The 16,469-nt window shown below is 39.7% G+C and overlaps 1 protein-coding gene across 9 annotated transcripts in view; it reads left to right on the top strand.

Annotated features, from left to right (window-relative positions):
* Nucleotides 1-16,469, top strand: part of GRIP1 (glutamate receptor interacting protein 1) — a 617,604-nt gene that overhangs the window by 442,576 nt on the left and 158,559 nt on the right. For 8 of the 9 annotated variants that reach the window (XM_076007469.1, XM_076007466.1, XM_076007471.1 and 5 more), the window contains exon 2: nucleotides 5,431-5,511. The exons of the other annotated variant lie outside the window; for it this stretch is intronic. In XM_076007469.1, the coding sequence (XP_075863584.1) occupies nucleotides 5,431-5,511 (81 nt within the window). The remainder of the gene's footprint in view (nucleotides 1-5,430; nucleotides 5,512-16,469) is intronic. 9 annotated transcript variants of the gene reach the window in all.

Raw genomic sequence — 16,469 nt, 5'->3', positions numbered from 1 at the left:
AGTTATACATCATTTTAATAAGAAAAGAGAGACATAATTAAATTCTGTTGTCAAAAGCCTTTAACAGCTTATCCTGCAGGAAATCTTGCTTAAATTTTGGTGGTTGCCATCCAACCACCATGGCAGCAAACTGAACTGGAGGGCTAGCGTCTAAGAGAGAGAAACAGCGCAACGTGTTCATGCTGGACTAGGATAAGATGCTCACAGTACCCAAGTGCGGAAAAGATTATGGTTTCCCCTCACACAAAACTTCCACGTTCGCCGAAAGCCTGAAATGGCTTATTTCTTGATTTTCCCAATTGCAAAATCCTGGATAAATTCATTGTAGTGGATCTCCCTTTCCCTCCCTGTGCCCCAACTCCACCAGTACCCTAAGCCCACGCTCCTTCTCCCTCTCGGGTGATCAAGCATCGTGTTCTAGTCTCAAACCCATGGAGTAAGAAGGACTCTGTAATCCCCATTCCACATAACGGTTGATTGTCTTTTGTCCACTTTGAATCTCAGTTTGCACATAGTAGGCACTACAATTGTGGAATTTAATTGAATTCAAAGGACAGATTATTTGCTTCACGATGGATTTTATTGTGTTCATTCATGGAAAGCAGTTTTTCTCTGAGCTCATGATGATGTGTGTGAGCACTGTGGCATGAGCTGCCTGTCTCCCTGCTGCTAGGAAATGGTTATAATGTTTAACTGCACAAAATGTCTTTTTTTTTTCCTAATCAAGAAGTTAAGGGATCTGCTGGCTTAGCAGGTGCCTCAATTGTGCGTAATTAGTTGGTGGGAATTGTTTAGCATAGGCTGATTAGTCTCAGCCAAAGGAAATTAAATTTCTTTTCCTTCCACAAAGCTTTGAACACAGCTAGAGATTCCTGAAACCGTAGTCATATCTGGTTCCTCTGGGGAGCTGAGCCCCTGGGAATGGGAGAGGCAGGAGATGGAGAGACGAGGACCAGCCTGGTGACACATGGTTGCTGTTTGATGCCAGGCAAGCACTGGAAGATTTGGGAACAAGAGGGGACCTGAGTCACATCCTTACGATGTGACTTTCCCGGCTCCATCATGGGCTTTGTTTGTGATGCAGAGTGAAGTATTGCTCCTTAGGAGCCTGTTGTTTGCTTTCCAAGTTTCTAAACACCAGCTTCCCTTGGAATATGTAATCAAAACAAATGACCTGTGTTTGCCCCTCCTGTGTTTGGCATATGACAAGACTGACCAAACTGGGGGGAATGAGAGGGACAGATGGTCCCCCCCATCACTCTTCTTCTGTTTTAAGTGTACGCTTGACTGAGCTCTTTCTGTGCCTTGTCACCATGTCAATCCTCCCAGTTAATGGAGGGCATTTTCCATAGCCTCATGGGATGTCCCTGTAAAGGGACCCATGTCTTCCTCATTATGACCCACATACAAGCCCCTATGACAGTGGAGGCCATCGTGTGTGACGGTGATTATCTAGTTGCTAAGATGTCATTAGAAAAGGCTGGCGGTTCTGATACCTGCGATGCCCTTAGTGATTACTTGAAGCATTCGTTTCATCGAGCAGTAGCTCACTAGCTCAACGTCTGCTTTGCCCCGATAGTGACTTTCAATAGGATCCCTTGTTAGTATGATCTACCATCAAAGTCTAGGCTGAGAGTCTGGTACAAAATCGGAAGTCTTTTGTTTAAAGGCATCGTTTTAAAGATTGGTTGATAAATCCTTCTATAGTCTGAATGAATATGAAAGGAAATATATTTTAATATCCATTTTCTAAAGAGTCACAGATTTTTAAGATACTGTAAGTCAATACTTCATGGCTATTGGGTGATGACAAGACTTTAAAAGGAATAGGCTACAAACCTAAGAAAAGAAATTCAGGGGTAGGGGGATGTATAGCTTATAACAAATGTTTGCATTTCTTCAGGCTGTGTACAATAAATACTCTAGTTTGAAAAACTGAATATAATTTATTCATCCATCAGCAAATATTTAGGAAATGCCTCCTATGTGCCAGGTACTGTTCTAATATATTCCTTAGTGATCATTTTTCCCTTGTTATTTGACAGATTTTTTATTCATTTATATATCTGGGTGGAACTTGAAAGTCTAGTTAGTATCTCTCTCCATGAAACAAAGGAAAGTATTAACATAGATCTTACAATTCAGGGACTCTTTTGAGGCTTATACAGGGAAACAATGAGATATAGTGGCATTTTTTTTTTTACATTTTATTTTCAAAAAAGTGAACTGAAGTGTATAATTTGATTCTGTAGTACCAGCTTTAAGTGTTCTTCACTTTAAAGCCAACAAATACATGGAGGAAGGGAATGAGATTTACATACACACAAAGAATTGGCTGTGGTGGCTCATTTCTTGGGCTTCTCCATAGAAACTGACTTACACCACACAAGGTCTCTGCTGGGATATTGTATCCAGTCTCTTCCTTGTGTGATTCAGCAACGTGTGGACCCAGGGACCAGGAAATCTTTTTTATCCAAGAGGAAAAGCATGGGAATAAGAATATAAGAAGTTCAGTCTAGATCCCCTTGAGATGTGTGTCCATCTATAAATATGTCTTTCTGGGCCTCGGTCCCAATTATAATGAAAAAGTGGTCTAGATCGTCCCTTATAAGTACGAACTGCTAGGGGTATATGCACAAATTTGCGTTAAGGGACCCACGAGAAGACCATGATAGAAGATTCCGTAGCTCTCCACGACTTTCTGCTCAACAATGAAAAGTGGATATTTTTGTCCCTTAGCAAACATGATAGAGCCATCAGCCACTGATTCATTCAGTGTCTTCTCTCCATTTCTATTTTCAAACAAAGTTTGAATGAAGCGTTGACTGTTAGCAAATCACATCAAAAGAGCCGATGTCCCTTCTGTGATGGGTAGCCTTTCGTAGAAGGCCCTTGGTGCCTCTCAGATGTTTAAAACAGAGAGACACACAGTCTTAGGGAAAAAGTTTCCTAAAAACCCGGTGTTACGTCGTGCCAGGCTGCTCCGTTGCTGTGCTCCCCTCAGCTCTCGAGACCAGTGTTGCCAGGCTCTGCCTCGCTTCCATTAGGCACTACTGCTTTCACCCTGATTGCCTTTCACAAGCTATTCTTAGGTAACATCAAACTTATTTCCGTCGGGTCCTTTGACCAAAATACAACACTTGGCTTCTAGATAATTATGTGCTCTCGCCAGTGCTCGATGAGGACACTCTTGCTCCGGGGAGTGAGCGTGGGGGCTGCGGGCTGGAGCTGTAGAGGCTGGCCAGGTGGCCATCTATAATTCAGTTTCAACCTTTTAGGGATGTGGACACCTAGACTGTCTCAGCTCTAAGTCAAGGAAATTGTTTTCAAATATAAATGAGAAAACCATTTTACCAGAATTGACTACTTCTGTAATACAAACTGGGTAAATTTCTAAAGAAATAGCTCCTTAAAATAGAGCACTAAGTGCAGATAACCCTAGAGTCTCCTGGGCAAATCTCTTATTGTCCTTTAAGAAAATCCAACCCTGGATTCAATCCAAGACTTTAATTGACTGGAATCTTGACAAATTGACAACCTAGGAAAGCCTTTAAGCTTTCAAGATGCCGTCCCTAAACCTGGTTGTTGTGGTTATCTCCTGGCTCAGTGCTCTGTACTCCTAAATACACAGTTTCAAAGTTTTGGATAATGAAAGGAAATATATTTTTAAAGCAGTCTTATAAAGAATGTCAGATTTTAACACATAGTAAGTTTGTTTTAATAGGTATAGTATAAAGCATATTGCCTGGTTATTAAATTAACACAGTGAGAAAAGCATTCAAATACTCAGGCTGGAATGGTGGGGCAAATGGAGACTTTTGAGTATAATGTGTACATTTTGATTTGTGGTTCTTGATTATACTCAAAATCGTGTTTGCAAAGAGAAGACTCAAAGGCCTAAGATACTGCTGCAAGAGCCAAAATAGGATGTTGATTTTATTGTTATCTGAAAGTTGGTGGTTTATCTTTATGGTTGGAAGGAGATAAAGAATTGTATGACAAATTAAATATAAACATAAACAGCATGACTTCCATTTTTTAAGTTAATTGCACTTTACAGCAGTGTTAATCTTTCCTTTTTGTCATTGCTTATAATGATCTTGTTAGTTTTATGAAGAAATCATGAATCATTTCAACCAGAAGTACATCCAAGAGAGGAAATGAGTTCCTCAATTTTGAAACACAAACCACTTAGTAGAGAAAATTAATGTTCTCAGATCATAAAGCCTTGTTACTGAATTAAATCCTTGTTATATTTAATCACTTGTCATGCACAATGTGGTTCTTTTTAATTCTTTAATGATTTCCTGTTCAAAGGACAACAGCAACAATAATAAACAAAACTTATAGTGTGACCAGAAGTGACATTTGGGTCATCTAGCATGACTGAATGTGCTAGATAATGATTTTACATTATATTTACTCAAGCCATACTTGTCCTATTCTTGAATTTTTCAAGTTTTTCCTCCAACATCTCTTTTTCTTTGTATAAATGCCCCCATCCAAATTAGGAGGAATTGTTCCTTTCTATTTTAACCCTAATATTTGCCATCCTAGATCACTCCTCTATATTCCAGGTCAGATTAAATCCCTTTTTAGGTTAAAAAAAAAAATCACCTTAGAATTTGACGGACTTATCACCTCTATGATCTTGTAACCCACTGTTTTAGTCGTTCTGCTTCTTGCCTAACTCTCACAGATATATTGAGCTTTAGATCTTCTGTCTTCTCAGTTGCTCTTTTAATGATTCTGCAGGTTATTGTCACCCCTTTCTAAAAGATGGCAAATCAGCTCATTGCAATGTATGTCTTCTTTTGCCAAACCATCCCTCCTTCCCTATCCTCAACCTGACTTCTCTGGTCTTACCCCTGAGCGTCACTGTCCTTCTGCTTTGCACACTCCCCAAAGGAACCTACTAACTCTGTGTGTCTTTATTCCCCTGTGATACTAATGCTCTGTCATCTGCTTATCCGCCATATAACATTTCTTTTCATTTCCTTTATTCTTCTGCCTGATTATTCTTAGTGCCCACTACTGCACCATTTTATTTCTTCTTTGTCTTTCTGGCACACATATTAACTGATACTTTTTAATCAATGAATGTGGGTGACGGGCAAATAATCCGTATACTATATTTGCATACCTCTTACCATTACCAAATGTCTTCACACGCTCTATAGCTTTTGATCCTCGCAACCCCAAGAGGTAGATGAGAATTTTATCCCTCTTTCATAGGGGAGGAAGCTGATGTCCACAGTCATTTTCCAAGATTTGTCGCACAGCTAAGCCACCTTTAGGACCCAAGTCTACCGACTCTTCCTGCTATACCATATCACCTCTCTCTGGCAGAAGGATTGCAATCCATTAAAAATCTTCACTGCATTAGCAACTGGATGGAAATTAACCAAACCCTTCGTTGTACCTTTGCAGATGAGAGTCCCTACACTAAATCCGCCAGCCAGACAAAGCCGCCTGATGGAGCGTTGGCTGTGAGGAGACAGAGCATCCCAGGTTAGACCAGACTGTTGGATTTTTCAGCTATTTTAACTTTTGAATCCTATTGTTTGGTGATCCCGAATAATTCCAACTTGGTAACAAAAATCATGTTATTTCATAGTGCATAGACTGCAGTCTACACAACTTGTTCAAACGATATCCATAAAAGCCAGACTTTGGGAAACTTTGCCAACTTGTGAGAATTCATCCCGTGATCTGTCATTGTAAAATACTTTGCAAAATGACTTCAGTTTGTACCCCCGCCCCCATCACTCATTTCCTGACTCTCACCTCTGTTTTCAGGGGATACTTTCACAAGCAGCATCCGTTTCTTTACTGAGACATAGCTGGCAGAACTAAGGGGTTCAAAATTGCAGCAGCAGATCGTGTGGGCTGAATGAAAAATGACTCCTTTCTTCTCATCTCTTTGAACCTGAATTTGCTTGCATTCGACAGCTCTTATAAAATTCTGGGATTCTGAGATCTCCTTAGGAAGGTGTGATTCTGATTCTTGTAATACAATGAGCGATATCTGTGTTTTTCCAACAAAACATTTTGAAGAAATATCTTAAAATGTTTCTACCCTGAAACTTCACTATTTTGAAGCTTTGATTTTTGAGAATGACATAAAAGCATGTAAGTTCTCAAATTAAAAGGGGGAGGAAATTCAAAATATTACTCATACTTTATTTGAACTAGATAATTCATGGGGAAAAAACCCTTATGAAAGCAACTGTGCTTAAGAAAAGGTTTAAAAAGCAATAATATATGTAAACATTTTTCAAAAATAATGTGTTTCTGTATCTCATGCAAGTAAATTGAGTACAGCTAAACCTTGACTACAGGATTTTAGAGTATAGTAATTTTAGCAATTCAGGAGAAACAAAGCAGTGTTTCCTACATTAAATTAAATGGTTTGGCAAATCTGTTGGTAAAAGGAAGAATTATCCACTTGAATAAAGAGCAAGATGAGTTCAGTTTCTGAGCAACCCTGTTCATGATTATTATTTATTTTTATAAGAATTCCATGTGGTTATTTTTACTCTTATTCTGAAGGCTTAGATTCATTTTGAAAGCACATGGCTTATAAGGAGACATATTATGGATATGTTACACATCCTTATTTTGGTGCTTTGAAGATTCTAAAGTAATTTGAATTCTGTAATTAGATGGAATTAGATGGCGTCACCAAGTGCTGAGATTTCTTCTATTTCATCCTGTGAAACATCATTGTTAGCACTAGTCACATTTAGAAAAACTATTGCAGTCAGCTATGGATTGGGTGGTTTGCTTTCTCCTTGTCAGCAGTAAGGAAGTATCTAAAGTTTGAGGTTCAAGAATATCAGTTATCCGTCAATTCCTTCTTGGTTTCTCTACATTAGCTGGTAGTCAGTATTCCTCTGTTGGGAAATGCAGGAGACTTCCTTACCACTTTATATGACACTAAACAAATACACTAAATATTATCAATGTTTTATTTTAGTGCCACACAGTAAATTATAACACATATTTGAAGGCCAGACTTTTTCTTAAAGTCATTAAGTAGATTTTTAAGTTAGATACACAGAATTGGTTAATCATAATTCTTGATTCATGACACACAAATGATTCTTTATTATGAGTTTTTCCTTCTGTTTCTCCTTATGTCAGGTTTAAAAGTCACTGGGCTCATGAACTCTTTTGTAGGCTTCATGGGATGTTTACCTGAAATTTGACCATGGACAAACCCCTTTATTTCATCTCTCATGAACAAAAGGCATTAGGAGTATGGAAAATCTTGGTTATTTAGAACAGTCCAAGAAAAAAAGATGGTACCCAGCCAGAGTGCTAAGAACTAACGTGGTTAATAGCTGATTATTACTTACTATTATCCTAAGGAGAAAATTAACGAACTTCTTGGAAACTGCTTCCTGACTGACTAATGACTCGTGTTCTGATTCTTTATGGCCTTACTTAAAAGTACCTATGAACTCTTGTTCTGGCAAAAAGAAGGGAGTATCCTCAGATCTTTGACCAAGAAGTCACTTAAAGAGAGGTCAAACTCAGCATCCAGAAGTCTTGACCAATCACTTACCATGTCCACCTTTGCCCCTACCAAGTCCATAAGAGAGCAGGACAGAGAAACAGAGAGAGAGAGAGAGAGAGAGAGAGAGAGAGAGAGAGAGAGAGAGAGAGAGAGAGAGAGAGGCACAGAGGAAAGGCCAGGTAAATGCATGCTCTCTATTTACTGGAGCTTCAGCTGGAAAATCCTGAAGTGGTCTCCTAATGGACTCCATTGGCCCACAAGGAGCTAGACACAAGTTTACAGCCTTTGTCTCCTCCTGTGCTTGCCTCCCAATTTTACTTCCCTCAAGGTGTTATTACCACCCTGGCAGAAGGCAAGATGCATCTAGAGGAAAGTGCACCGATGGAAAGAAAGCCTGGAGAAGGGGGCTTGGCTCATCTACTAGCCCCTGATCCTCTCAGTGTAGAGGCCCCTCCCAAGGCAGATGCAGCCCGCGGCTGTTGGAACAAGCCAGCCCCTGGGAACAAGCAAAGACAAGGAGGCCAAAGCCTTAACGGAGATAATAGCTTGTGCACACATCTCCCCAAAGCTTCACTCCTAATAGCCCAATGGTGGTGTTTGGATTGGACCATTTGAATGAGCACTTGGATGGATGGGAGTGGGGGTGGTGGAGGAATATAAGATGGCAGAAGGCATTGTAAGCTTCTCCATCCAAGGTTTGTGACAGTTTAAGCTGTTCTTTGAAACTTATTCTGCACATATAGATCTAGCGCTTCCTAGAGTAAATATGTATATACGTTTACATAAATGAGATTTCTTAACATGGGCTCTGCTATTTTCCATGGCATAATGAGTAACTTCTAACAATTCAGTCCCAAAGAAGTAAACTTGAATGTTAACAGAAATATAATTTGCTTTTCATTCATATTAAAATCTGCTACTCCTGTCTAAACTTAAAATAACTACAGCAATTATTTTATAATCACAAGCCAAATATGTGTCTTTCATTAAATGCCAGTTCTAACCGTAAATCCTTTCATCCCCCGCCTTTTCTCTTCCCGAAAAAGGGAATGGATTAAACATCTCTTAGGAGCAAAATGCATTTGCTTTGGATAAAAGGGAAATGCATTATTCATGTTATTTGGGAACTTGTCATTTTAATCATGTCTCTTATGGCATAAAATGTAAAAATAAAAAGATTTTTTTAGTCTTTTATAAGGTTTTGTAAAGTTTTTAATAGTGATACTAAAAAAATGACATGAGTGTCCCCATGACACTGAAGTTTAATTATAGATTAGAGACTTAACATCCTGTTAAAAAATATTAAGGAATCATATTTTCAATCGTATTTCTGCCCATTTTTTTCAAAGATCAGGTAAATTCTGAGAACAAAGGTATTTGGAACTAAGAGATTCTACCACCTGTCTATGTCTATTAAAAAAAAAACTGTTGATCCGATTCTCCTTTATTTGACAGATTACTAATGAACTGCAGTTTGACCACTTGAAGGTTTGTCCAAATTATTAGAGAAATTCTGTACAACTCTGAGTTTGAGAGATTTTGCAATAATTTGTGGCTTTGCCCACTTAGAGATAAGGCATTTAGTCATGTCTGTCTAATATTCGTTAAGGAAATAGACAGGATACCACACTAGACCGCAAAGCCTAAAGTGAGTATATCATTTATTTGACTTGCTTCCTTTTTCTACATAGCATATCTTCCTTTGCTTATATTCATCTTGACTAATTGCCCAAAGAATTCTTGGCAATGGACAAATGCAGGAAGATGTCAAATATTCATATCTATTGCATTTCCAAACTTTGGTACACCCAGGAAAATTATCTTAAGTCTGTATCCAGAATGAAGTCACAAAATTTTGTGTGGGATTTTTTTTTATCTTAGAATATAAGAAAAGACACCTCTCAATTTGGTTCTAATGGAAGGACGATGGTATCAGCCTTTCTTAATTCTCACATTGGGGAGTGGGGTAAAATCAGGAGCTAAGAACCTGAAAGGTCCAGGAGCCCAGGAAGTATTTACCCAAGCTGTTTAGAATACATCAAAGAAGGGTCAATGTCTATTAAACAACCAAAATTACAGCAAATATATATTGTGACTTTTACACTAGGCTTTGATAGCTATACTGTGATTTGGGGGACTGGTTCTGCTTCCTCTGTTTAGTTCCACCATTGGGCCCCTCCAAAAGATGGGTAAGTCTCAAGCATGGGAAACCAAAGTCAGTTCAATCAAGCAAGTATGAAATGTGGTGCAAAGAATGCAGTTGTTGCCCGAAGACATTAACTCAGAATCCGCTATTAGTGAGCATGTGACCGGTAAGGGAAGATACCAGGGGACCAGCATCTTTGCTACTCAGATTCGCAAGCATCCTAGCATGCCAGGGTGTACCCTAGCAAAGCCCCTCATTGTTATCATTAAGAAAGAACCTCAAACAATGATGTTTACAAGCTTAATTACTGCATATTTAAGAAATTAGCTAAATTACATCACTTCTTTAAAGGCAATTTACTAAGATCATGAAGTCAGGACTATTGGTTAGCACTGCAAATATGTCTGAGATTCTGCCCCTCCCCCCATTTTTTGTTTTTTTCTGTATTAGTTATCACTATCTGAAATTAACCGATAAATATGTTTCTTTCTTAGCCCCTAGCTAAAATGTAAGCTACACGAGGACAAGTACTGTATATGCCTCGTTCACTATTATATCTCCAGTGCACAGGTCAGCGCTGGAGGTGTTCGATCAGTACTTGTGGAATGAATGAGTAAGCAAAGGCCAGCAGGTGGGTTTTCACTGTGAGGGGTCTATGACCTTATGACCAGTATACTTTCCTACAAAAGAGTGCAGCACGGTCTTTGTTGACCACATTTTGTCTCATTGTCTGCTGCAGCATTGGCCTTGAGGCTGCACCAAGCATGACATTTCCATGGCAAATGTCTGCTGCCTAAGACTAATGAATGAAATATAGGTCAGTCAGAACCTAGAGACTTTTAAAGGGCAGAGGTCTCTCCCATCTGTCTCTTTTTGAGCAGAAAATGTCTGTTTAGTCCTATAACATCTGATGAAAAAGTTTGAGCACAACTTAACAATAAAATTGACAAAATAAGAGTGATTCATTCAAATGTTCTGTTTACAGAAAAGGGTTGAAAAATGTGCAAAGAAAACCCACGGGGTCTATAAATAGAGCAATGCAAAGCAGAACTTATTACTTATTATGTCAGGTACACATTAAGGATTTCCCCAGAGAACTGATCCAGTTTGTGGCTGGGGGTATGTACTGAGTTCTCCTCAAATAGCACCAGGCAGAACAAGCAGATTGCTTTGTATGTTCAGTGCTACAGCTTTCATTAGCAATTCAGAGAAGTGGCAATCTGTTATGTTTGAACTTCTCTCACACCTTAGTAAACATGACTGAAATACAATAAAGTGGTCCATGTGCAGCAAGTGATTTTTAAACAATAATTCTTCCAGCACGCAGTCTAGGGAAAACCTTTTTGTGGTGCATTAGGACCATGCTTTAATATTTCCCCAGCACGCCCTTGTTACAGGTGTGGGAGCACTTGCTCAATGCCACGGTCCAGGTACACACATTAATCAGACTGAGTGACTCTCCCAGTGTCTGAGAAAACTTTTACAAAAAGACTCGGGGATATGTGCACAAGAGCTACAAGAAAAAAGTCTTTTCCCTCAATTGCTTTTGCACTGAAGAAAAATGAATTCTCCTACTCTCCAGGTCTGGTAGAACTTCAATGTAGTGTTTTAAATTTAAGTGACTTTAGAGAATTAGACTAGGTGAAACTTGTATTGCTTGATTGGCACTGAGAAAAATGAGGAAGCATCTTACATACTTTAATAGAATAGATTAGCTAAGCCTATTAATACTCTTCCCTTATCCTTAAGTGACTTAGCTTCCCAAATATCAATCACTCACTTGTCATCTTCATAATTTTTGTTATATATGTGCTCACCTGGACTATAATTAAGATGATTTTAAGTAAATTTTAATCGATTCACTTTTTACTTAGCTTTATCCTAAGCTTTAATATCTGTGACTTGACATGCTAATTATATTTTTCTAATATAAATTTAAAATTTTTCTAACTCTGAAAATTAAAAGCTAATGTTTATGTGTCCCCTCAAATCATCTTGCATCCCTCAGTGTTTACACAAGCCATCCTTTGGGGAACATAGACTTGGAATGAGATTCTTCTCAGAAGAAATGACTTTGACAACCCCCAAACTGTACTTTGTCCATACGTGGATAAGTGGGTGCTGATTTATAGTGTGGGGACAGGTCATTTGAATGGGAGTGAAAGGAATCTGGGGGCTCTGCCAACAAATGAAAAGAAACACTAAAGGGGCAAGAAGAGGTTTAAAGATATTAAGCTAAAACTTAGGGAATAAAAAGAATGAAATGATCATAAGAGTAACCTCATCCAGAGAGAGAGAAGGTGGAGAGAGGAGAGAGCTATGGATAATTATAAAAAGTACTAACTACCATTCATTGCATGTTAGGTTCCAAGTATTTGACTAGCCATTTTTATAAAAATCATTGTATGTCTTCCTTATAACACCATCAGGAAATAAGTTTTGTGAGTTTCCCTCTTACAGATGAGCAAACTGAAGTTCTGAGAGCTAAAGTCACTTGTCTAAGGTCACAGGGCTAACAGAGCTTTCATAGACCCTAGATAAATATGAATTTTTACCAGAATCCTAAGAATGAGTGAAGGGAGAAGGCGGTAGAGAGAATCCTTCCTGAGAATGAGATGGGAAGACTTGTAGAGGCCGATCGAGTCTCTACTCAGAAGTATCTGGAAAGTGTGAGGTGAGCAGGAACCTCTGGGTATGGGTGGCCTCCATCCATCCACATTGCAGAACCACCTCAGTCCTCACTGGCAGGTGCCCCCATCCACATTGCAGAACCACCTCAGTCCTCACTGGCAGGTGCCCGTGACTAGAGGTGGGGTCATGGGACTCATACCATTATCTCTCTAGGTAACCGAGGGCGAGGAGGCAAGCTAGCAGTGCTCCAGGCTGTGCTGTTATTTATTCTGCATGTTTATGATTTTCAGAGGCTTCAATTCAAGGAAAAAGAATTAAAATTGTCCAAGCAGGCTTTTAAATACTTCTTCTGAGACTGGTAACACCATAACTATATGCTTTTATGTTTCCCTTTTAAAACTGTAGAATAATGCAAAGATTTAAAATAACACTGAATAAATGGAATGAGTCACTGTGTTCTGTGGCAGAGCATTTAACTTTGCAAAGAGGTTTCTCACATCAATTCGTATATATCTCCCATTATCATAGTCAGTCTTTATTCACTGACTCTCATAATAAATATCTGTCTATATAAAATATATACAAAGCATGATATACATAAATTTGATATATATAAGTTCTTCTAAAATCAAATATTTTTACACATTTTTAAAACCTGCTATGGAGCTAGATATTAAACAGATGTTATAAAGATTGCCCCTTCAAAATTTGGGTGGAAATATTTTACAGCACCTGGCAAATGTCTTTGTTCTCTTAGGACCTTGCACGCACCCCTGGAGCTTTCCTGTCCTCTGCATGGGATGTAAATCACACTGATTCTGTGCCTTACACCAGAGCACACCTCACTGCATTATTCTCCAGCCAATCCTTTGCTTATTCCTGAAGTCCATTATAACTAAAATGATCTTTTCTCATTTTTTATTCCAAGTGTTCCTCTAAACTGACCCTCATACAGTCAGTCAACATGTAATTATACAGCAGTTCCTTGTTGAGCACCTGCTATGTGCCAGGTACTGGTCCAACTGCTAGGAACATAGAGGTGACAGGCCTGCTAGTCCTTGTCCTCCTGAAGCTGGCATGCTAGTAGGGGAGACAGACACTCAGCAAACAGGGAACGTCTAACATAAGATCGGGCTACACTGAATACAATAAAGAAGAATAAACTAGCACTAGGAGTAGAGTGGTGTGGGCAGAAAGTCATGGGCTCCGTGTTCAAAAGGAAAGTCAAGGAAGGCCCACTATCAGGAAGTAACATTTGAGTGAGCCTGAAATGAGTGGAAAACAATGTTATAATTTGGAGGAAGAAGATTCAAGACCAAAAGAAGAGCAAGTGCAAATTCCCTGAGGTCAGAACAAGCTTGGCTTGTTGGAGAAGCTAAGAGAAGGCCAGCACGGCCAGCAAGGGGCAGCAGGGCTGAGAGTGGAAAGGGATGAGATTGGAGGAAGAGACACGGACAGGTCTTGTAGCGCTCATAGGCCATGGTAAGAGTTTGGATTTGATTCCGAGTGTGACAGGATGCCATCACAGGGGTTGGGCAGTTGGGATATTGATGTGATTTGGGTTTTGTTTGTTTATCTTAATTTCTCTAGCTGCTCTATGGAAAATAGACTTTATGGAGACAAGAATGGAAACAAGAAGAGCAGTTAGCAGGCTGTACCAGTATTTCAGGCAAGAAATGGACAAGGATGATGGAGGTGGAGGTAGTGAAAAATGGTGAAATTTTGAGGAAAGAACCTCCTGACTAACTGGATGTGGGATGAGAGAGGAAAGGAGAAGTCTAGGATGATTCCAAGGTTTTTTGCTCTTAACAACTGACTTGATACTGATGCTATTTACTGAGACAGGATCACTGAGAAACAAGTGGATTGGTGGAAAAGGGAGTGGGGAGATCACAGGCAGGAGAACTCAGAGAAGTTTGTAGACAGTATTTATACCATTGGAGGTGGTTGATAGATCATCTAGGTAGTGCGGGTAGATTGAGACAAGGTCCGAGGTCTGAGCCCGGGGCATACCCACCCCCAGGGGGTGGCAGGGAAGGGAGCTTCAGAAGAAGACATGAAGACACAGAGTTAGGCAGGATGAGGACCAGGAGAGTGTGTTACTCCAGAATCTGAGTTAAGTGCCATATGTCATGAAGGAGGGAGCAAAAGACTGGGTCAAATATCAGTGACAAGGTCAGTACGATGAGGACTGAGAATTGGCCATGAGTCTATAAGGACGGAGTTTTTAGTGACCCTGAGCAGAAGAGTTTCAGTGAAAAGGTAGGTGTGAAAGCCTGATCTGAGTAGGTTGAGGTGAGAAGAAGAGTAAATAGAGGCAGAGAATGTAGATAGCCCTTTCAAAGAGGTTCTCTATCAAGGGGAACAGAGAAATGGGAGAGTAGCGGAGGGGACATATGGTCTAGGAAGGACTTCAAAGAGAGAGAGAGAGAGAGATAGGATAGGATATAGCATGTTTGTATGCTGATGTGGTTGAGCCAGAGGAGGAGAAAATGATGCAGGAGGGAGAGGACAGAAAAGCAAAAGCAGTCTTTGGAGAGGCTGGGCGGGGAGGGAAGGCGGAATAGAAGGGCCCCGGGGGCAGGAGGATGGGAGAGTTACTGCCGAGATATGTGAGTCCTCTTCTTACTGCTCTATTTTCTTAGTGAAATAGGAGGTGAGGGATGACAAGAGGATATTAAAGGCTTATAGAGAGAGGAGGAGGTGTCCTTTCCAAGACTGGGAGCGTAGATTCCCTAGGGCAGTGCCAGAGGGTTACCCTGCAGGGCAGATGCCCCTAACTAAGTATAACCCCTTGCTCTCTCACAAACCTCCTTAAATCAAAAATGGGTAAAACAAACATGCTTATGCCCATGTCATGCATCACGTGTCGTATCATATTCTATTTTCCCTGGGTGCTCTCCTATAACTTCTTTCCATAATCATCTCTTTTTCCAAACACCTAGAATATTTTGAGGGGTTTTTTAAAGCTTTCAGCAGTTTAGCTGATCCTGTTTCAAGTTGTTCTCCAGTTTTTTTCCTGGATTCTAGACTTAACCCTAATTTAAGACAATATCCCCTTAAATTCAAGGAAGTGTTTATTAAAAATTCCCCCATAAAGTTTTGCCCAATAGGGTTCGTAGCTGGGAGCAGCCCACGTTTTTTGGATAAAAGAGTCTCCTTTTATCACTTAACATAGGATCCCATCACTGTAATGTGTCAATGCTCACAAAATGATGAGATGGAGTGGAACGCATAGTAGTATTCTTACTGATCTTTCTCTAATAAACACCTAAATCTACCCCACACACATGTACACATGCACAAATACACATTTTTCCTTCTGTGTTCTGCTTTCAATATTGGAAACTCCACATCTAACTTCTTCTGCTTCAATATTTTTAGAGACAGGAAACTTACTATCTTACAAAGTAGCCCTCCGCTCTTTCTACATCTCTGTTTGTTAAGTATTCCTCATGCTGATGGGCTGAACTTTCCCACCGTGGACCTCTACCCACTGGCTCTTCTCATTTTTCCGAACTTCCCCAAAGTAAGTCCGTCAGATATTTGAATACACCTATCATCTCTTCCCTGAGTTGTTGCTAATTTTTAAATAAGGTAAAACACGTTCCTTCCTTCAGCCCTGCCTTACATGACATGTTTTCCGTACCCTGCTAGTCTTTCTCCACTTCGTCAATACTTTTCAGCATGTGGCAGCCAAAACTGAGCACTTCCCTCAGCTGTGGTTGAAGAGAACAGAGTACAAGAAAACCATCACCTCCCCTGATCTGGATGTAATACTCATTGAATACAGGTTAAAATTATATTTTTTTAATAAAATGATGATGTTTGCTTATATTGAACTTGCTGTCAAGTAAAACTTAAGAGGTCGTGTTCTCATGAATTGCTCTTAACAGCACTCTGTAGCACTCTGATTCATGCTGGGCAACACTGTATCGTTTGTTCAGTTGTCTGCACATTTATTCCTATTGTATTCAGCTAGTAATATTTGAGAAGAGGAGAGGAAGAAGAATACTAACAATTGTTGGGCATCTGTCATGTACCAGAAATCATTCAGTCTTAATAAATAAGAAAAAGAGATAGGGGTATTATCCTACTTTTTCAGAGGAATAAGTTAAGGCTTATAGAAGCTTAAATAACTTGCCCAAGTCTGTCCAGCAACAGAGCTGG

The sequence above is a fragment of the Microcebus murinus genome, chromosome 10 (assembly GCF_040939455.1).
Source record: "Microcebus murinus isolate Inina chromosome 10, M.murinus_Inina_mat1.0, whole genome shotgun sequence".
In the NCBI taxonomy this organism is placed as follows: domain Eukaryota; kingdom Metazoa; phylum Chordata; class Mammalia; order Primates; family Cheirogaleidae; genus Microcebus; species Microcebus murinus.
This window is presented reverse-complemented; position numbering and strand designations above follow the sequence as displayed.